The sequence below is a fragment of the Oncorhynchus gorbuscha genome, linkage group LG13 (assembly GCF_021184085.1).
Source record: "Oncorhynchus gorbuscha isolate QuinsamMale2020 ecotype Even-year linkage group LG13, OgorEven_v1.0, whole genome shotgun sequence".
Lineage (NCBI taxonomy): Eukaryota > Metazoa > Chordata > Actinopteri > Salmoniformes > Salmonidae > Oncorhynchus > Oncorhynchus gorbuscha.
The window spans coordinates 64614860-64635883 of NC_060185.1; the positions used below are offsets into that span (position 1 = coordinate 64614860).

At 43.2% G+C, this 21024-nt stretch overlaps 1 protein-coding gene across 5 annotated transcripts; it reads right to left on the minus strand.

Annotated features, from left to right (window-relative positions):
• Nucleotides 1-1363: 1363 nt before the first annotated feature.
• On the minus strand, nucleotides 1364-20546 carry LOC123993320 (diacylglycerol kinase theta-like). Of its 5 annotated transcripts, none has more exons than XM_046295338.1 (24): nucleotides 20346-20546; nucleotides 19711-19938; nucleotides 18090-18169; nucleotides 17614-17713; nucleotides 17233-17318; nucleotides 16325-16456; nucleotides 16052-16205; nucleotides 13201-13263; nucleotides 12785-12885; nucleotides 12126-12337; nucleotides 9545-9629; nucleotides 9128-9182; nucleotides 8922-8983; nucleotides 8678-8828; nucleotides 8434-8472; nucleotides 7796-7911; nucleotides 7511-7662; nucleotides 5482-5630; nucleotides 5189-5367; nucleotides 4856-4956; nucleotides 4621-4767; nucleotides 4302-4413; nucleotides 2140-2292; nucleotides 1364-2017 (listed from the first exon to the last, which is right to left on the minus strand). In XM_046295338.1, exons 2-24 carry the CDS (start codon nucleotides 19931-19933, stop codon nucleotides 1985-1987), a joined length of 2685 nt encoding a protein of 894 aa, XP_046151294.1. In that variant the 5' UTR covers nucleotides 19934-19938; nucleotides 20346-20546; the 3' UTR covers nucleotides 1364-1984. The 5 variants fall into 5 exon arrangements, with proteins under 5 accessions (XP_046151294.1, XP_046151293.1, XP_046151292.1 ...); XM_046295337.1 differs by having other exon boundaries at nucleotides 18096-18169; nucleotides 20224-20546; XM_046295336.1 differs by having other exon boundaries at nucleotides 16325-16450; nucleotides 20224-20546.
• Nucleotides 20547-21024: the final 478 nt, after the last annotated feature.

A 21024-nucleotide genomic window follows, 5' to 3' on the forward strand; every position in this document is an offset into this window, starting at 1 on the left:
TGCTACAAAGAAAGGCTGAGGTACTGAAATATGAGGTACTTAGCTACAGACTGAATATTAAGATGTGAGTGTGTTTGTGTGTGCGGCTGTGCATATTTCCGAGACTGTCGTAAGCCTCCACTTGAAATAATGTCTCACATTAACTTTATAAAATTGTTATTAAATGGCCACTGTGTGGTTTTAGACATAGTCAGTTTTCTTTTCCTCTAATCTAATTTCGTATGAATTTTGCGCTAAATTATTTTTTTACCTTATTTTTTTTTTTACATTAGTACTTTGTGAAACCAAGCACAAGTGTCTGGAATATTTTACAATTTAATCCAGTATTTGACTCAGAGGACTCTCTGAAGCAGCTCGATGTCTGAACTTCGAAAAAGCAACATTTACACTTTATTTTACAGTCTGGTATTTACATGGTAGCAGTGTAATTACACCTTATAAATACACTATATGACCAAGAGTATGTGGACACCTGCTCGTCAAACATCTCATTCCAAAAGTTGGTCCCGCTTTGCTGCTATAAACAGACTCCACTCTTCTGTTAGGCTTTCCATTAGATGTTGGAACATTGCTGCGGGGACATGCTTCAATTCAGCAAGAAGAGCATTAGTGAGGTCAGGCAATGATGTTGGGCAATTAGGCCTGGCTCCCAGTCAGCATTCCAATTCATCCCAAAGGTCAGGGCTCTGCGCAGGCCAGTCAAGTTCTTCCACACGTCTCGACAAACCATTTCTGTATGGACCTCACTTTGTGCATGGGGGGGCTAGCCTGAACCATGAAAAACAGCCCCAGACCATTATTAGGGCAGGTAACGTTCTCCTGGCATCCGCCATAACCAGATTGGTCCGTCGGACAGTGAAGTGTGATTCATCACTCCAGAGAACATGTTTCAAGTGCTCCAGAGTCCAATGGGTTTCCACTCCAGCCGACGCTTGGCGTTGCGCATGGTAATCTTAGGCTGGTGTGAGGCTGCTCAGCGATGGAAACCCATTTCATGATGCTCCAAACGAACAGTTCTTGTACTGACGTTGCTTCCAGAGACAGTTCAGAATCTCGGTAGGGACTGTTTCTACAGAGGACAGACAATTTTTACGAGCTACACACCTCAGCACCCGGCGGTCCCGTTCTGTGGCCTACCAGTTCGCGGCTGAGCCGTTGCTCCTAGATGTTTCCACTTCACTATAACAGCACTTACAGTTGACCGGGGAAGCTCTAGCAGAGCAGAAATTTGACAAACTGACTTGATGGAAAGGTGGCATCCTATGAGGGCATCCTATGCCACGTTGAAAGTCACTGAGCTCTTCAGGAAGGCCCTTCTACTGCCAATGTTTGTCTATAGAGATTGCATGGCTGTGTGCTCGACTTTATACACCTGTCAGAAACGAGTGTGGCTGAAATAGCCGAATCCACTCATTTGAAGGGGTGTCCACAAAATTGTGTGTATAATATATATATATATATATATATATATATTATATATATAGTACATCTTGGTATCATATTGATTCATTGTAACTACTTGGTACCCAATTCTATTTAGTACTATTTGTTTAGTACCAGATAGTACCACTATAAAATTGTTACCATGTATGTTGCTCATAAAATACCAGGCCATAACAACTCTGATGGACTGAAAAACAAAAAATAAACCAACAAATTAGACAAGAAGCTAATCTGAAGGATCCTAACAGGGGCAAACCGAACCCAACAACTGTGAAATTGATAAACATTAAGATGATAATGGGAGTGACTGCTAAATGTTTTGTCAATGTACCACTCCAGGAGCTATAAGTGCTAACTACACAAACCATCTGAGAACCTATTGGGCACACAGGTCACAGCTGTTTAGAGCAGCCAACAGACCATCATGCTCTCACGGAGACACCAAGGAGCAGATGTTGGGGAGGGGGGGGGCTCATTGTCCCCCATCGCTGGACGAAGGGCATTCAGATTGCCAGCCTAAAAGAGGGGCTGACTGCTTCTTCTACTTGTGTTTGTACTTCCTCAACATCCGCACCTGAACAAGAACAAGATTACTTAATAGCTGTTGACTTTATAGAAAGGTATGCAACCATAGTGAAGGATACAACAGTGAAATTGTAACTATTTGTCCCATTATAGTAACAAAAAAACTGTTACCTTTGGGCCTGCTGCAGATATGATGATATGTCCGGGGGCCTGGATCCAGGGCTCTCCATCCACCTGCACAGGGATGGGCTTGGTCGCTGTGATACGCACGTAGTTGCCCTGGGCAAGACGGATCCCAGAGCGCATGCCGCTCTGCACCTGGCCCTGGACAACACAACACACATTCCGTTGGCTTGCACGATTCTTTCCATTCTCCTTTGACCTCATTTCGCACACAGGACTGCCGCTGACTGGATGTTTTTTGTTTGTTGCACCCTTCTCTGTAAACACGAGACAATGTGTATGAAAAGGCCAGGAGGGCGGACTTTTCTGAGATACTGGATCCGGCGTGCCTGGCACCTCATTTAGCCCTTTCTAATGTTCAAATCAAACTGAATGCCTCGATGCCTGTCTGCCTGCTTTATATAACAAGCCACGGCCACGTGACTCACTGTCTGTAGGAGCGATCCATTTTTGTGAACGGGCTGTACCTAATAAACATACAGTGCATTCGGAAACTATTCAGACCCCTTGACTTTTTCCATATTTTGTTACGTTACGTCCTTATTCTAAAATGGATTCAATAATTTGTTCCCCCTCATCTTTCTACACACAATACTCAGTAATGACAAGTTTTTTTAAAGGTTTGCAAATTTAGAAAAAATTCCACACTTAAATATCACATTGGCATAACTATTCAGACCCATTACTTTGTTGAAGCACCTTTGGCAGCAATTACAGACAAGAAGAGTCTTCTTGGGTATGACACTACAAGCTTGGCACACCTGTATTTGGGGAGTTGCTCCCATTAGTCTCTGCAGATCCTTTCAAGCTCTGTCAGGTTGGATGGGGAGTGTCGCTGCACAGCTATTTTCAGGTCTTTCGAGAGATGTTAGATTGGGTTCAAGTCAGGACTCTAGCTGGGCCACTCAAGGACATTCAGAGATTTGTCCCAAAGCCACTCCTGTGTTGTCTTGGCTGTGTGCTTAGGGTTGTTGTCCTGTTGGAAGGTGAACCTTCGCCCCAGTCAGAGGTCCTGAGCAGGTTTTCATCAAGGATCTCTCTGTACTTTGCTCCAGTCATCTTTCCCCTTGATCCTGACTAGTCTTCCAGTCCCTGCCGCAGAAAAACAGCCCCACAGCTGCCACCACCATGCTTCACTGTAGGGATGGTGGCAGATTTCCTCCAGACGTGATGCTTGGCATTCAGGCCAAAGAGTTCAATCTTGGTTTCATTAGACCAGAGAATCTTGTTTCTCATGGTCCGAGAGTCCTTTAGGTGCCTTTTGGCAAACTCCAAGCGGGCTGTCATGTGCTGTTACTGAGGAGTCACTTCTGTCTGGCCAGTCTACCATAAAGGTCTGATTGGTGGAGTGCTGCAGAGATGGTTGTCCTTCTGGAAGGTTCTCCCATCTCTGGAGCTCTGTCAGTGACTATCGGGTTCTTGGTCACCTCCCTGAATAAGGCCCTTCTCCCCCGATTGCTCAGTTTGGCTGAGCGGCCAGCTCTAGGAAGAGTCTTGGTGGTTCCAAACTTCTCCATTTAAGAATGATGGAGGCCACAGTGTTCTTGGGGACCTTCAATGCTGCAGAAATGTGTTGGTACCCTTCCCCAGATCTTTGCCACGACACAATCCTGTCTCGGAGTCGCTAAGGACAATTCCTTCAACCTCACGGCTTGGTTTTTGTTCTGACATGCACTGTCAACTGTGGGACCTTATATAGAGAGGGGTGTGCCTTTCCAAATCATGTCCAACCAATTGAATTTACCACAGGTGGACTCCAATCAATTTGTAGAAACCGGATTGGATGATCAACAGAAACAGGATACACCTGAGCTCAATTTCGAGTCAATTAGCAAAGGGTCTGAATACTTAATACAATTGCAACAAAAATGTTTTAACCTGTTTTCACTTTGTCATTATGGGGTATTTGGTGTAGATTGATGAGAAAAAAACAATATTTAATTCATTTTAGAATAAGGCTGGCTGTAAAGTAACAAAAAGGCAAGAGGTCTGAATACTTTCCAAATGCACTGTATCAATGAGAGTTATTTACATTTTGATCTGGATAAAACATTTTGGATCACTGGGATCATTTTTAGCTCTGATCTCTTCTTTGTGGCAACAGGACATACTCAGAGTAAGGAAAGACTTGTAGTGACTGATTAACTCACCATGTGTACCACCCCAGTCACCCCCACCACCTCCAGCATGCCATCGTCAATGCGAGGTTTCCCATAGCGCGAGTCACCCTCTGATCCCCACAGGTCTGCCCCGGAGCCCCAGCTACACACACACACACACACAGTTGTGAGTGCTGTGTTTCAGATCAATATGTTCTGAAGGTGTGAGTGAGTCAAGGGCCAGTGTGTGTAAGCCAGTGTGCGAGGCCATTCTTGTTCAGGAGCATGCATCTTAAAGTGAATGTCATATGTCATGAGTGTCTGATTGTTAGCCGTGTGTAGAGTTTAGCCGTTTGTGTGTATTTCCTACCTGGGGATGTTTAGGAAGATGAGGCCTTCTATGCTGGGCAGTTCTATGTCTTGCTTGTCCACCTGTAGTTTGAGGTCCTTGTGAAGGTTCCGTGTGTGACTCAGCTTCTGCAGACCCGCCTTCAGGTACACACCTTTGTTGTGAAATCTACGCAGACACCAAAGATAACTCATTTTGGAGAAATTCCTTTTTGGGGATATTTTAAAGCAACTTCTCACCGGAGGTGGTCTCTTACCTGCTGTTGAACTTCCCTGGTTCCTCTTGACGGGCATGGTGGAAGTCCAGACTGACTTCAGCATCGATGCCCAGCCCAAAATAGTTGTTCATCTGCACTATCTGTAACAAGGGAGACCACCAGTTGAATGGCGACGCCAAAAAGTACATCCATGCATCGATTAAAATGGCAATGTAGTTATAACAATGGCAATAGTTATAACATAAATCATATATTTATTTACCTATTCATGTTTGTCAAGTTATTGTTTTGTGTGCATTGTTATATGGTGAAAGTAAACAAAAAACTACATTTGCAAAAACATTCATCATATCTGCATTATTCTGATTGGACCTTTGGTGGTTCCAGGAAGCCGTTCTCCTTGCCGTCATCTGTGATCTCCTGTGCATCCAGCAGAATAGTCCAACGGTCTATCTGCACCTCCTCCGCCTCGTCCACAGATACCAGGATGTGGTGGGGGTCCTCTCCGCTGTAGCCCACCCCCCAGCGCAGGATCCGCGCCAGGTCGTTACCTGATGGGAGGCATTAGGGGGTGGGAATATTGTGGAAAAACTACTGATGGAAGCTAACCTATGCACACTACAGCAATTAGAAGAGAAGGGTATGTCATCAGGGGTCCCACTCACCTGTGCCGAGTGGGACGATGCCGACGGGGGGCTCGGGACAGACCAGCTTGTGTCTGATGGCCTCCAAGACTCCCAGGACCCAGCCCACTGTCCCATCTCCCCCACACACCAGCACCCGGAAGCGGGGCACCGCCCTAAACGTGTGGAGTCTGTGGAGGATATAAGAAAACAAAAACTTAAGAGATTAGGTGGGGAGGGCCAACTGAATATTAGGATGATGTTCCTAATGTTTGGCACACACACACAGTTGAATTCGGAAGTTTACATACACTTAGGTTGGAGTCATTAAAACTCGTTTTTCAACCGCTCCACAAATATGTTGTTAACAAACTATGGTTTTGGCAATTCGGTTAGGATATCTACTTATTGCATGACAAGTCATTTTTCCAACAATTGTTTACAGACAGATTATTTCACTGTATCACAATTCCAGCGGGTCAGAAGTTTACATACACTAAGTTGACTGTGCCTTTAAACAGCTTGGAAAATTCCAGAAAATTAAATTATGTAATGGCTTTAGAAGCTTCTGATAGGCTAATGACATCATTTGAGTCAATTGGAGGTGTACCTGTGGATGTATTTCAAGGCCTACCTTCAAACTCCGTGCTTCTGCTTGACATCATGGGAAAATCAAAAGAAATCAGCCAAGACCTCAGAAAAATTATTATAGACCTCCACAAATCTGGTTCATCCTTGGGAGCAACTTCCAAATGCCTGAAGGTCCCACATTCATCTGTACAAACAATAGTAAGCAAGTATAAACACATCGGACTACGCAGCAGTCATACCACTCTGGAAGGAGAGGCATTCTGTCTCCAAGAGACGAACGTACTTTGGTGCGAAAAGTGTAAATCAATCCCAGAACAACAGCAAAAGACCTTTTGAAGATGCTGGAGGAAAAAAGTACAAAAGTATCTATATCCACAGTAAAAAGAAAAATCTATCGACATAACCTGAAAGGCCACTCAGCAAGGAAGAAGCCACTGCTCCAAAACCGCCATAAAAAAAAGCCAGGCTACGGTTTGCAACTGCACATGGAGACAAAGATCGTACTTTTTGGAGAAATGTCCTCTGGTTTGATGAAACAAAAATATAACTTTTTGGTCTTAATGACCATCGTTATGTTTGGAGGAAAAAGGGGGATGCTTGCAAGTCGAAGAACACCATCCCAACCGTGAAGCACGGGGGTGGCAGCATCATGTTGTGGGGGTGCTTTGCTGCAGGAGGGACTGGTGAACTTCACAAAATAGATGGCTTCATGAGGATGGAAAATTATGTGGGTATATTGAAGCAACATCTCAAGACATCAGTCAGGAAGTTAAAGCTTGGTCGCAAATGGGTCTTCCAAATGGACAATTACCCAAAGCATACTTCCAAAGTTGTGGAAAAATGGCTTAAGGACAACAAAGTCAAGGTATTGGAGTGGCCATCACAAAGCCCTGACCTCAATCTTAGACAATTTGTGGGCAGAACTGAAAAGGCGTGTGTGAGCTAGAAACCGGACTCAGTTACACCAGCTCTGTCAGGAGGAATGGGCCAAAATTCACCCAACTCATTGTGGGAAGCTTGTGGAAGGATACCTGAAACATTTGACCCAAGTTAAACAATTTAAAGACAATACTACCAAATACTAATTGAGTGCATGTAAACTTCTGACCCACTGGGAATGTGATGAAAGAAATAAAAGCTGAAATCACGCTACTATTATTCTGACATTTCACATTCTTAAAATAAAGTGGTGATCCTAACTGACCTAAGACAGGGAATTTTTACGAGGATTAAAATGTTAGGAATTGTGAAAAACTGAGTTTAAATGTATTTGGCTAAGGTGTATGTAAACTTCTGACTTCAGCTGTATATATATTAGAGTCAATCATATATTCACTGGTTGACATTACTCTGTTTGAGCCATGGCTCACAAACATACATGATAGACAAAACTATTTCAAAGATCTTGTGCAATGTTTATTATCCGCAACACAGACCCCCCTTCTACAAACACAACAGCTGTGACATCACACTGTCTCACCCAGACAATGGTCCCCCATTGGTCATGTCAAACACTTGGTGGGGGTTCAGAAGCTTCCGGAAACCATAAAGGAGCTCTCTGCCCTTCAGCTCACCGCTCTTAGGGTTGACAAACACCAGTAGGGGCGAGTCACCTTTGGGTAACTTGTTGTGCTGCAAAAAAGTTACAACAACAGCAATGTCAATGGAGTAAAGCAAGCAGGCTTCTTTAAAAAGGTTCAGTTCACGTAAATTACACATTCAACTGGGATCTGGGTTTGTTTACGTCACATTGACGTAGCATTACCATGATCTCTGGTAGGACAAGAGAGGTGAGCTGCTGGTTGCTGACAGATGTGTCTTTGGCTAACATGTAGATCCTCTCAGCCTCAGAGAAACACGATATCTGCAACACCACTGCACCTTCAACGCAGACAGATAGACAGGCAAACCTCAGAATCGATGAACCCCCACATTCAATGTTATGATTACATTTACGACTTTGTATGTAATGCACTAAAACTGCTCCGCATAGAAATCGCTTATTATAATAAAGACGTCACAAGATAAATGGCTGTGGGCCATACAGCAGGCTTGATATAAATGGACCATTTAGCTCTTGGGCAGTGGCAGCAGCAGTGGGGAACTAACAGTCTGTAAGAAAGGGACTTATGGAACACTGAATGTGGCAGGAACCTGCTGCAGTGGCCTGTGGCAAAAGAGCAGCGACTTGAGCAGTGTCAAGCAGAGACAAGCCCAGAACAGGCCGTTTGGGGATGGATGTGGAATGAGGGCATAGGGAGGGGGACAGGGAGGGGATTGTGGGGAGAAGAGTGTGATAATTAGGAAGGGGACAGCAGGATTAGAGAGGGGGACGAGATGGAGGGGGGGGGTGGAGAAGAGAGGGTGGTGCTCCACTGGCTGTTTCCATGGTGACGTACACACCTTGGTTCCCGTAAACATGTGTGATGGTGACCAAGTGACCTATGGAGGAGAGCAGATTCGCATCTAGTCAGTTAACGATTTTAATTAACATTTCAAATCAACTATAGTCCATTTCAAGGAAAATGTTCAGGAGGATCTCTGTGGTAAAGTGAAACGAAAGGGGGACAGCACTGAACCCTATGGGATTCTGTCCATTGTATTTCTTGCAAAGAGCGGAATCGTGATCCGATGTGTGTAGATTCACTCTTGATAGCTAAGTGCTCCTGTAGCAGGTCTGCATATTCCTCCTTGCTCAGCTGTACAGGCAGTCCCTCTAGAAGCAGGTTGACCTGCACAATCCTGTTCCTGCTCTCCACGATGTAGAAACGGGTCTGGTTCATCTGCCTCAGGGAGATCTCTCAGAAACAAAAAGACACAGCTATAAACACACAACCACCCCCGAATTACCCATAAACTTGAATGTCAGCTTGAAGTTCCTCATACTGTACCTTCCTTATCTCCTGCAGTTTGTCCAGCAGCAGCTCATGGCCTGTCAGCACTCGTCTCTGAACTGGGATGTGGAGAAAGAAAAAACACACACAGTCAATGAACTTTGATAAAATACAATAAATTAAGGCATATAAACAAAGAGACTTCTTATTTTATGGAAAAGGACAGCGTTGATGTATAGGTCAGACATATTCCTGTTTCTTACCTTGCTTACTGCCCATGTAAACCTCCACAAGATTGAAGCTTGATGGGTCTTCATTCTGGAGAAAAGAGCATCGCCAAACAAGACTATTGAACTAGTATTGTCATTAACAGATACATATTATAGTCAGAGCAATAGTTCAACCATTAATTGAAACTTCCGGGTACAATACATTTACATATTAGGCATATAGCAGACGCTTTAATATCCAGAGCATTTTACAGGAGCAATTAGGGTTAAGTGATTTGCTCAAGGGCACATCAAGATTTTTCACCAAGTCGGCTCAGGGATTCGAACCAGCGAGTTTCTGGCCCAACGCTCTTAACCGCTAGGCTACCTGCCGCCCATACAATACTTATGCCAAGTTGTATTTAAGATAGAGTGGCTGTGTTATGTTGGTGACCTGCTGGTAACCTGTACCTGTTTTCCCAGTTGAGTGAGGACCTCCTTAATGGCAGAATCCACAGTGCTGTTCTTGGAGATGGATATGTACGCCACAATAACCCTGTAAACAGACCCAGGCAGTAGCAATGGAAGATATCAAAAGGTATAGTATGAGGGCAACTGTCACCTAGTCGGCTCGGGGATTCGAACCAGCGACCTTTGCATTACTGGCCCAATGCTCTTTTGACCAAAGCATTTTCTGATGCCTAATGAGTCCTTTGAGATGAACTCATTAGCGCATTTGAGATTTGTGCTAGTGATGTGGTTATATCAGCTGGGCGAACAGGTTTAGGTTAATTAAATATTGTGTGGATGAAGGGCGGGTGGTTGGCAGGCGGGTTGAATAAAGAGAACACAATACATTAAAAAATACATACATAAGGCTATCTATAGGCTACATTGAGGTTTTTCTTTAATTATTTTAGGCTATCTGGTATAAGTGCTTAAGCCTAAGCTTTAAGATCTAAATGCACATGCACCAAATAGCCTACACACCAATCACCGAATGCTTTTGGGAATGGGCAGAAAAAGTTAATCCACGGAAGCAAAAAGGACAATGTCACAGTTTAATACAAGAGAAAAGCTGCAACATGGTGAGTTGAAACTAAAAAGGGAGGGCCAGAAAGGTAATGTTTGGGAAAGATTTTGTGAAGTGGTAAAATAGAATTATAGCAGTACGGGCCGGCTATGTTATGTGATGATTGTGAGGCGCTACACAAATTCGACAGCCACAAGACGGGGACTTCAAATAGGCCTATGGCAGGTCAAGGGAACTGGAGCCTACTGTTCAGATGGGTTACATTGAAACTGTAGGTCTATAACCACTCACATAGCCTTAATATGAACTCCCGCAGAATTAAGCATTTCTTGCAGTAAAATGACACACTAAATGTAGGCAAAATTTTGACTCGGGAACAGAAGTGGAGAAATATGATTCATTTCAGCATCTTGAGAGAATGCGCAGTTAGATATAGTCTGTAGAGGTGCCATCTTTACCAGAATCATAAAAGGTGACAGTATTTCAACCACGTAAAGTATGCATCCAAGCCGAACTGAATCCCTGTTAGTGAGCATTTCTCCTTTTTCCTTGTTGAATTTTATCCCCTTTGGATACCAATTTTGTGGTATCCAATTGTTAGTAGTTATACTATCTTGTCTCATCGCTACAACTCCCGTACGGGCTCGGGAGAGACGAATGTCGAAAGCCATGCGTCCTCCGAAACAAAACCCAACCAAGCCGCACTGCTTCTTTAACACAGCGCGCATCCAACCCGGAAGCCAGCCGCACCAATGTGTTGGAGGAAACACCGTGCACCTGGTGACCTGGTTAGCGTGCACTGTGCCCGGCACGCCACAGGAGTTGCTGGTGCGATGAGACAAGGATATCCCTACCAGCCAAACCCTCCCTAACCCGGACGATGCTAGGTCAATAGTGCATCGCCCCACATACCTCCCGGTCGTGGCCGGCTGCAACAGAGCCTGGCCGCAAACCCAGAGTCTCTGGTGGCACAGCTAGTGCCCTAGACAATGCAGTGCCCTAGACCACTGCTCCACCCGGGAGGCCCCGAGCATTTCTCCTTTGCCAAGATAATACATCCACCTTACAGATATGACATAACAAGGAGCTGATTAAACAACATGATCATTACACAGGTGCACCTTGTGCTGGGGACAATAAAAGGCCACTCTAAATGTGCAATTTTGTTACACAACACAATGCGTGCAATTGGCATGCTGACTGCAGGTTCACCAGAACTGTTGCCAAATAATTTAATGTTCATTTCTCTACCATAAGCCGCCTCCAATGCTGTTTTAGAGAATTTGGCAGTACATCCAATCGGCCTCAACTGCAGACCATGTGTATGGCGTTGTGGGTGAGCGGTTTGCTGATGTCAACGTTGTGAATAGAGTGCCCCATGGTGGCGGTGGGGTTATGGTATGGGCAGGCATAAGCTACGGACAACGAACACAATTTAATTTTATCAACAGCGATTTGAATGCACAAAAATACCGTGACGAGATCCTGAGGCCCATTTTTTTAAGGTATCTGTGACCAACAGATGCATATCTGTATTCCCAGTCATGTGAAATCCATAGATTAGGGCCTAATTTATTTATTTCAATTGACTGATTTCCTCATATGACCTGTAACTCAGTAAAATATTTGAAATTCTTGCATATTGCATTTATATTTTTGTTCAGTAAAGATTGAAGCATTCATTCTATTGATTTATGACATTCTGTTGAGCAAGGGTTTATTTAGTGTTCTAGGGCAACATATAATGACATGTTGACTGACAAATAGCTTACCAAAACTTTGGAAATTATAAGCAGAAACATATCTAAATCAGGCAAATCGTTCCGCCGTCGTTGACTGTAACCTACAGCGCATTTTCTATATTAGCTGGTTAGGGTCAGGTGCAGGCCTTTCCATTTATCACATATGGTTGGGCGGTTGCGGATGGGTTAATAGCAACTACAGGCGGGTGAACCAACAGCTGACCCATGCATCACTAGTTTGCGCCATAACTGAGCTGTTTCCCTATACATTACTCACTTGAGCCAGCCGGCATAGATCCTGAGGACCTCGGTTTCCTGAGGTTTGGCCCTTAGGAGCCATGCCTCGGGCACATTCTCCTTAAAGATTGCCTTATCGGGGGTGCCGTTATGGTTGAGGACGTCGTCATCGACTAGAGCCTGCTGGCCGTTGTCTTGGAGCTCATATTCCAGGGGGTCATCTGGGATGTAAAAGGCCCTCAACGCTGACTCCTGCAGACATGGATTAGATCAGGGACTGGTGACCCTCGTCCTGGAGAGACCTATTGGATGTGCAGGCTTTTACTCTATCCCTGCTCTAAGAAACACACCTGGCCTGATTCTACTGATCTGATTCTACTGAGCTACATGTCAGACCCTTGATTAGAAGAATCAGGTGTGTTAGAGCAGGGCTGGAGCCAAAGCCTGCTCTCCAGGAGGGTTGGCCTTGGATTAGGTTGTTCAAAACTATTGTTATTATCATCATTATTGATGTTACTAGTGATAGTAGTATTGGTGATGATAGTATAAATATTATTAGTACCGGTTGTTGCTGTAGTAGTTCAACAATATTAGATCAGTATTACAGTAGTAGGAGTTGTGGTAACACAAATGAATTCACTCTTAAAACAACAAAGCACTTAGTGTAAATCTGTTTTTAGTGAATGGGGAGAATCTCACCACTACTTCCACATTCTTGGTTATCCGAGGAATGGAGACCAAACGGAAGTGGCTACGCTTGACTGCATCATCCCCATCAAACACCTTGAGAACCTGCTTCCCTGCAGTTTTGCACACACAAACATATTTAGACCAATGTGGTCAATTCTATGGACCTGTATGATTAGGATTAGGGTAGACTTGGATTTGATAACTAAGCATTAGCAAATGCTGCAGAACATCAGGAGCGGTAGGACTACTGTTAGCTTAGTGTCATGCTCTAAATAGCAGAGCTAAAGCATTTTAAAATAACTTTAAACCAGAAACATTAGGGAATCTTTTTTCTAGCTGAAACATGGGAAAATCATATGTTTACATGTGGCTTCAATGGTGACATGCTTGGCTAAATACAGTGTGACAACTCATCCTGTACCTACCGGAATCTGGTGTGGTTGCCAGCTGGCTCTCCTTTGTAGGTCTATCAGCATCTTCCAAGTTATCTGATGAAGCAAAGTTCAACTTACAGGTACGTGAAGGCAAACAACGATGAAATAGAATGAACGTTACATTTGCTACAGGTTTTTCCCACATACTTTACATTGTTTCACTTCTGTGTGCAAACAGTCTACTGAAGAATGGATGCCTCTCATTTCAGGTTAAAGCACAATTTCACCATTGCTCATCTTGTTTGACAAATTGCTTGTGACTCATCTTGTCTGACGTAGAACAAGTGACCAACAACATGTTGACACTTGCTCCAAGCACCTCTCATTCCTGGCAGCCTAGGTGCCCAAGTACGAATGCTTACAAAGGGAGTGCAAATTTGACTGAGTGGAGTTAGCAGTGAATAAATTAGGCCTGTCTTACATTACCATAACGGAAACTCATTATCTTGATTTACACTGAACTAAATTATAAATACAGAATAACCATTTCAAAGATATTACTGACTTATAGTTCAAAAAAGGAAATCAGTCAATTTAAATAAGTTCATTATGCCCTAATATATGGATTTCACATGACTGGGAATACAGACAATGATTTAATTCAGCTTTTATTTCTTTCATTACATTCCCAGTGGGTCAGAAATTTACATACACTCAATTAGTATTTGGTAGCATTGCCTTAAAATTGTTTAACTTGGGTCAAACGTTTAAGGTTGCCTTCCGCAAGCTTCCGACAATAAGTTGGGTGAATTTTGGCCCATTCCTCCGGACAGAGCTGGTGTAACTGAGTCTGGTTTGTAGGCCTACTTGCTCACACACACTTTTTCAGTTCTGCCCACAAATTTTCTATGGGATTGAAGTCAGGGCTTTGTAATTGCCACTCCAATACCTTGACTTTGTTGTCCTTAAGTAATTTTGCCACAACTTTGCTTTGGGTCATTGTCCATTTGGAAGACCCATTTGCGACCAAGCTTTAACTTCCTGACTGATGTCTTGAGATGTTGGGATGGTGTTCTTTAGCTTGCAAGCCTCCCCCTTTTTCCTCCAAACATAACAATGGTCATTATGACCAAACAGTTCTATTTTTGTTTCATCAGACCAAAGGACATTTCTCCAAAAAGTACGATCTTTGTCCCCATGTGCAGTTGCAAATCGCAGTCTGGCTTTTTTATGGCCGTTTTGGAGCAGTGCCTTGATCCACAGGTATCTTCAATTGACTCAAATGATGTCAATTAGCCTACCAGAAGCTTCTAAAGCCATGACATAATTTTCTGGAATTTTCCAAGCTGTTTAAAGGCACAGTCAACTTAGTGTATGTAAACTTCTGACCCGCTGGAATTGTGATACAGTGAATTATAAGTGAAATAATCTGTCTGTAAACAACTGTTGGAAATATGACTTGTGTCATGCACAAAGTAGATGTCCTAACTGACTTGCCAAAACTATAGTTTGTCAACAAGAAACTTGTGGCGTGGTTGAAGAATGAGTTTTAATGACTCCATCCTAAGTGTATGTAAACTTCTGACTTCAACTGTACCTTAAAAAAAAAAAGTGTTGGTGAGTGGATCAGAAAACAAGTCAGTATCTGGTGTGAACATCATTGGCCTCATGCAGCATGACACATCTCCTTCGTGGATCAGAAAACAAGTCAGTATCTGGTGTGAACATGATTTGCCTCATGCAGCGTGACACATCTCCTTTGTATAGAGTTGATCAGGCTGTTGATTGTGGCCTTTGGAATGTTGTCCCACTCCTCTTCGGTGGCTGTGCGAAGTTGCAGGATATTGGCGGGAACTGGAAAATGCTGTCGTACAAGTTGATCCAGAGCATCCCAAACATGCTCAATGGGTGACATGTCTGGTGAGCATGCAGGCCATGGAAGAACTGAGAAAGTTTCAGCTTCCAGGAATTGTGGACAGATTCTTGCGACATGGGGCCGTGCATTATCATGCTGAAACATGAGGTGATTGCTGCAGATGAATGGCACGACAATGGGCCTCAGGATCTCGTCACGGTGTCTCTGTGCATTCAAATTGTAATCGATAAAACGGCATTGTGTTCGTTGTCCATAGCTTATGCCTGCCCAAACCACAACTGCATGAGACATTCTGTTCACAACGTTGACATCAGAAAACGACTTGCCCACACAACGCCATACCGGGGATTAATCCGTGAAGAGCACACTTCTCCAGCGTTTCTGGCAAGAGCTCTGGTGGACATTCCTGCAGTCAGCATGCCAGTTGCACTCTTTCAAAACATCTGACATTGTGTTGTGAGACAAAACTATTTTTTTGACTGGCCTTTTATTGTCCCCAGCACATGTGTAATGATCATGCTTTTTAATCAGCTTCTTGATATGCCACACCTGTGGATTGATTATCTTGTTAATAAAGGAGAAATGCTCACCAACAATGATGTAAATTGTACAAATTGTTGTGCGTATAGAACATTTGTTGGATCTTTTATTTCAGCTCATGAAACATGGGACCAACTGTTTAAATGTTGCGGTTATAGTTTTGTTCAGTCTTTCCATTGTGTATATTTTTTGTCCAATTTAATATTCCTTTGCATGTACAATTTTGTGAGTGAAACAGTTGCTGAGAGGATGTGACTTTGAGTAGGGGGAAGGGAGGGGTAATGGATTTATTTTACCTTTATTTAACTAGGCAAGTCAGTTAAGAACAAATTCTTATTTTCAATGACGGCCTGTTCAGGGGCAGAACGACAGATTTGTACCTTGTCAGCTCGGGGATTTGAATTTGCAACCTTCCAGTTACTAGTCCAACACTCTAACCACTAGGCTACCCTGCCGCCCCATGGATGTTGGGGACCACAAGCTTACCCAGCTCATTCTGGTAGCTCTCAGAGATGCGGTAGCAGTGCATCTTGCTAAAGTTCCTCGAGCATATTCTCACACAAGCAGGGTGAAGAAGCATGTTGCGTAGCCGTCCCAGACCGCACTCTGGCGGCACAATGAGATAACAGGCAGCGTGTGTCTGCAAAGTATGACACAAACACTGTTAAAACAAGCACATGCAACATGCTGTCTGGCATTATTAGCTACAGTAGTTTTTTGTTTTTGTGGCGGTACTTTTATTTTCGTTTTGAGTCTTACCGTAATACCACACCACTGACACCGCATCCCCGCCAGGACGTCTGAGGAGCTACAGGTGCGCCGGCAGACCTCACAGCGTGCACCTGAAGGAATATTCCCCTCCCGCCAGTGGTGGGGGAACGTATCCTTGGCCAAGAGGATTAAAAAATATAAATATATATATATTTTTTAAAGACAACCGACAGATATGTTACAATAAGCAAAAAGTAGACCAGTCAAAACATAGGAAGAAACTCATTATCCTGTTGGATGTGCTTTTATGTCAACCTAAAAGGACCAAACACATTTGGTATTGCTCAGCACAGCTGTAATTTCTCTCAGGTCGTTCCAGTGTGATTTCTCAGAATCAGGCCCTCGAAGCTTCTCTATGGAACTCTCCTATGGAGGATTCCTCCCTTGACAGTGGCAGGTGATAATTGTGATTTTCCTGTGTTTTATATATATTTTTCACACTACGGAGGTTGGAATGATACTGTGAAATACTGCCTGAAATTTCAGCCTGTTTAGGGGGGATTGAATTTTGGCCTACCTGGAGACATCAATAGGCAGTAAATTAGTTATTAGGCCAATAAGAAAGAGAGTTCCAAACCTCTCTGTCAGCTAGTTTTCAGCTTTCCCCTCCCCACTCAGCCCACTCCTAGCAAAAATATTGCTTCAGAAATGTCTCTTTGCTTCTTTTCGACCATTGTAATTGAAAACAATCACAGTAGGGTATTAATTGTTACCCAGAAATGATTTGATATTGAGATAAGAATGGCTGCATTGGACTTTCATTTTAACTCAAAGGTGCACCTGTCTTTTGTTTTGCTTCTTTGCCTAATGAGTTTATAGTATCTTAACATGCCACTGGGGGAATTAAATGAACATTGTGAACAGAATGCACCTTTTAGAAGGCTTGTGATACTTACAAAATCCTGACTCCCATCCTGGTGACAGAGACGGCAGTCGCCACAACTGAACGTAGCACAGTCATAGTGGGCATGCAGCTCACAAACTGAAAGCAGAACCAATGGTTACGTTACTTCTGTAAAAGTCACTACTACCACTGATGGACTGGCTCCCAATCAGACTTCCCCCAAGGAAGTTGAAATACAATTTGAATGTACTTTATGTGTGTAAACTTGTGCATTTACTTTGTCATGTAGCCTATCTACACATATGCTGAGGTTTAGCTTGCTACATTTCACTCATTTGTTACATCATGATCTGTACACTTCTACAAAAGTGAACCTGCAAAACCTTGGCCATAAGTTGTACATTGTATGTTGTGAAAGCTCTTAAAAACCAACCTTCACAACGAACGGCAGTGGTTCCCTCCAGATGCTTTCGACACACACAGCAGAATCTCTTTTTCTGCCCTGCTGGACCAAAGCAATGGGCGACAGGGACCTGGAGTTCACAAATGGACAGAAAAAGGAATATGACCAAAAAGACCATGACAGAGGATTGCCGTGCCAGCATGCACTCAACAGGAGCATGCACTCAACAGGAGCATGCACTCAACAGGAGCATGCACTCAACAGGAGCATGCACTCAACAGGAGCATGCACTCAACAGGAGCATGCACTCAACAGGAGCATGCACTCAACAGGAGCATGCACTCAACAGGAGCATGCACTCAACAGGAGCATGCACTCAACAGGAGCATGCACTCAACAGGAGCATGCACTCAACAGGAGCATGCACTCAACAGGAGCATGCAGTCATCCATCAGATCACAGGCAGTAACAGAACAGTGTAACCTTATGGTGTAAGTGTCACTCACCCGCACCTGTGTTGGGGCCATGCATGAACACACAGTCCTCACCATCTTCAGGCACTTTTCATGGCACATAAAGTTACACACTAGCGGTGGGAGGAGACACCAAATAACAGAGTCAGTCAGTTGAGGCGCATCAGGAGCATCAGTAACTAGGCTATCCCATTCATATTCTTTATAATTAGATTTTGTTGTAACATTGTCTATGAACCACCTTTCAGTGTTCCCCTATATTATTTTAGCAGCCGTGCACCGCTAGCTAAGATACAGTAACTTTATGCTAGCTAAAAAAAATGTTTTGTTAATATATGATTGGCTGGTGATGTCATTGAGATCAAGATATCAAATTGTCCTCAATTTTCAGATGAGTTTCAAAGTAAGAGAACATAATTAAATGCAAAATAGCATATATATTTATATATTTTGGAATAGAATGTCATTTACCACCCCTGCTGAAATAAATCCTAAAGGGAAACATTGCCTTTCTATAGGCTAATGCATTATAAATGCATTAGTAATGCCTTCACCCAATAATGCATTATGGTATTTGCTAAGCATTCACAGTAGCCTAATAAATCCACGTATCTTCAAACTCAGTCATAGTGCATTACATAGAGCAGAGGTTTGTCACAAAGGAGCAGTCGACCTCAAGCTGGCTAGGGAGGCTTTAGTCCTTGTGCATCCATTGCCCTCGAATAAGGCAACCTGTCTAACAACAAGAGTTCATGAGAAGCATCCAATTTCATTGAGGCGACATGCAGCATACGCTTCAGGTACTAGTCCAGCATAGTTTTGCTAGAATTTGACACATTAACAAATAGACCGTTACTGCATTTAAGTAGGCACAATAGTCTAAAATATAGCACCATTGTAGCATTATGCATTTTTTATGCTGTGTCTAGGATGATATGCTTTTACAGATGCTCTGCCTCTGCTCTCCAGCATCCAGGTCCCCGTTGCCATGCCGACCAGTTAAAGTATATCTGCAGCTGATTGCGCAACAGAGGCTTTGCATCTCCCCTCTCCACTCTGCATGGTTAACACTGTGTGTTATCCATCATCTTCTGTTGTGTTGTGCAGTGCTGCTCCTATATGCTTTAGTGCTAGGCGAGGGGTAGCTTTGCATACTACATGTTCTATTCACGTTTTCAATCTTTTTCAAGGGAGCAATATTTTCTGATGTCAACCATGATGGATAAATCATGTAGGAAGAGGGAATTTACTCAATTCACATTAATTGATAGAATCACAATGTTAGTCTGTGCATGATATTGGCATAGCCCTAAAAAACAGTGATTTTCCACATACAAACAAACTAATTGGACACAGAACCAAGGCACCTTTTCGCCCACACACACAGCTTCTCCTATCGCACACACACAAGCATGCGTTCACCCTGAGTACTGCTCTATGAACATACTGTACACGATGACAATATCTAGAAAAGTTGAGAACATATAAGCTTTTATTTAAGCTCATAATGATTAAGTTTGTGCATCCATTCAACAATTCAAAGTGAATTCCCCAATGTCAAATACATTTGACATTTCAGTTGAGCGGTTTCAACTCAGTCTGGCCAAGTTAAGATACAAAAACAACCGTCACGTTCTCATGTAAACCAACCTACCTTCACAAACGAATCCGTTAAGACCCCATATGAAATCACTGCAGTTGTGGCAGAACGTTGGCTTGGTGAGAGTCACTTTCCTAAAACGGTGTCCGGGTGCGCTGACCTGGTACCTTGAGCGAGAGCCAGGGGACTCTGGAGGCTTTTCCCTCCCGGACAAGGGGCTAACGGGTGGACTTTCCATTATGGAATTATCATTCTTAGCTCCAGCGCCGTCTGCCATCGTATCTGTGCATCACAAGGGTCGCGTACAATGAAAACTTAGTTAGTTCAAATATGTTTCCGCTGGTAAACTAGCGAGCTCCAAGCAACGCTTTATCCCCCGCGGCCGTGTCATTCATTACACCTTGAAACCAGATGCGCCAGCTGCTGAAGCCATAGCGGGCATGACGTTAGCGAGCTAGCTAACAACAATAACGTTAGACATGGCAGTTAGCTGCATTGCAAAACATTTTATAAAAATAAGTATTGAATGATCCAGAACGACGGCTAATTCACAACAATACACTTCACCTGAGTCGTGTCGCTCGTCACCTGGAAACATTAAAAATAAGCTTACTGACTAACGTTAGCTAGCAGGCTACATTTGCTCGCAAGGAAGAAAGCAAGTTCAACGAAAATCCATCAAAACGTACGTGTCAAGCTGACTAATTAGCCAATTTTTACGCCCGCATAACTAATTAGCTCATTTTTACGCCCGCAGTTTTCATAGCTCTGTGTAGTCGTTTACATCCGCCCTCCCCGTCCTGGCAAAAAAAGTGAGTGACTATCGTCAGATAATATTAACAAAGACAGCACAGTATGAAGATAAGCAGAAACTGCTTCTCTAATAGAAATCCCCGATAACGTTTGTAGGCGATGTCATGGCGACGTTGGCTAGCTATATTGCTACCTGTATTGAAGACTTTTCCTTCGTTTCAGGTTTGAAAATATATATCAATAAATCAGTCTTATTTCCACTCAATGATTGTGTTTTACAGGAAGTATATGGTATCCAAATGAAATATAAAGTTTTCTTCTCTTGGAATTGTTATATGCAAGGATGAAAAAACAAAGGAGTGAATTAAACCATGACCGCATTATTTAGAAAACAAAGAAGAAATTTAACCTCTGGTTGCTGAGAGATATTTCGTTACACCGTCTGGTTTTAATGTCCAAAGCTGAAGGGTTATCCAGATCGGTTTATGTCTCGTTATCACTTGAATTATCCCCTAAAATTGTAAAGGACTTAGATAAGATTCTTTATAATTTGATTTGGAGGAACAAGCATCACTATCTACGGAAATATATTCTCACTAATACCCAAGAACATGG

Excerpts from the sequence above, each read along its gene's own strand:
- LOC123993320 (XM_046295335.1), bottom strand. The coding sequence starts at position 20,254 with ATGTTTCCAGGTGACGAGCGACACGACTCAG. Across the intron at positions 17,714-18,089 it reads TGGCCCCAACACAGGTGCGG|GTCCCTGTCGCCCATTGCTT; the intron begins GTGAGTGACACT and ends TGTGAACTCCAG. Across the intron at positions 4,414-4,620 it reads ATCTTCCTAAACATCCCCAG|CTGGGGCTCCGGGGCAGACC; the intron begins GTAGGAAATACA and ends GTGTGTGTGTAG.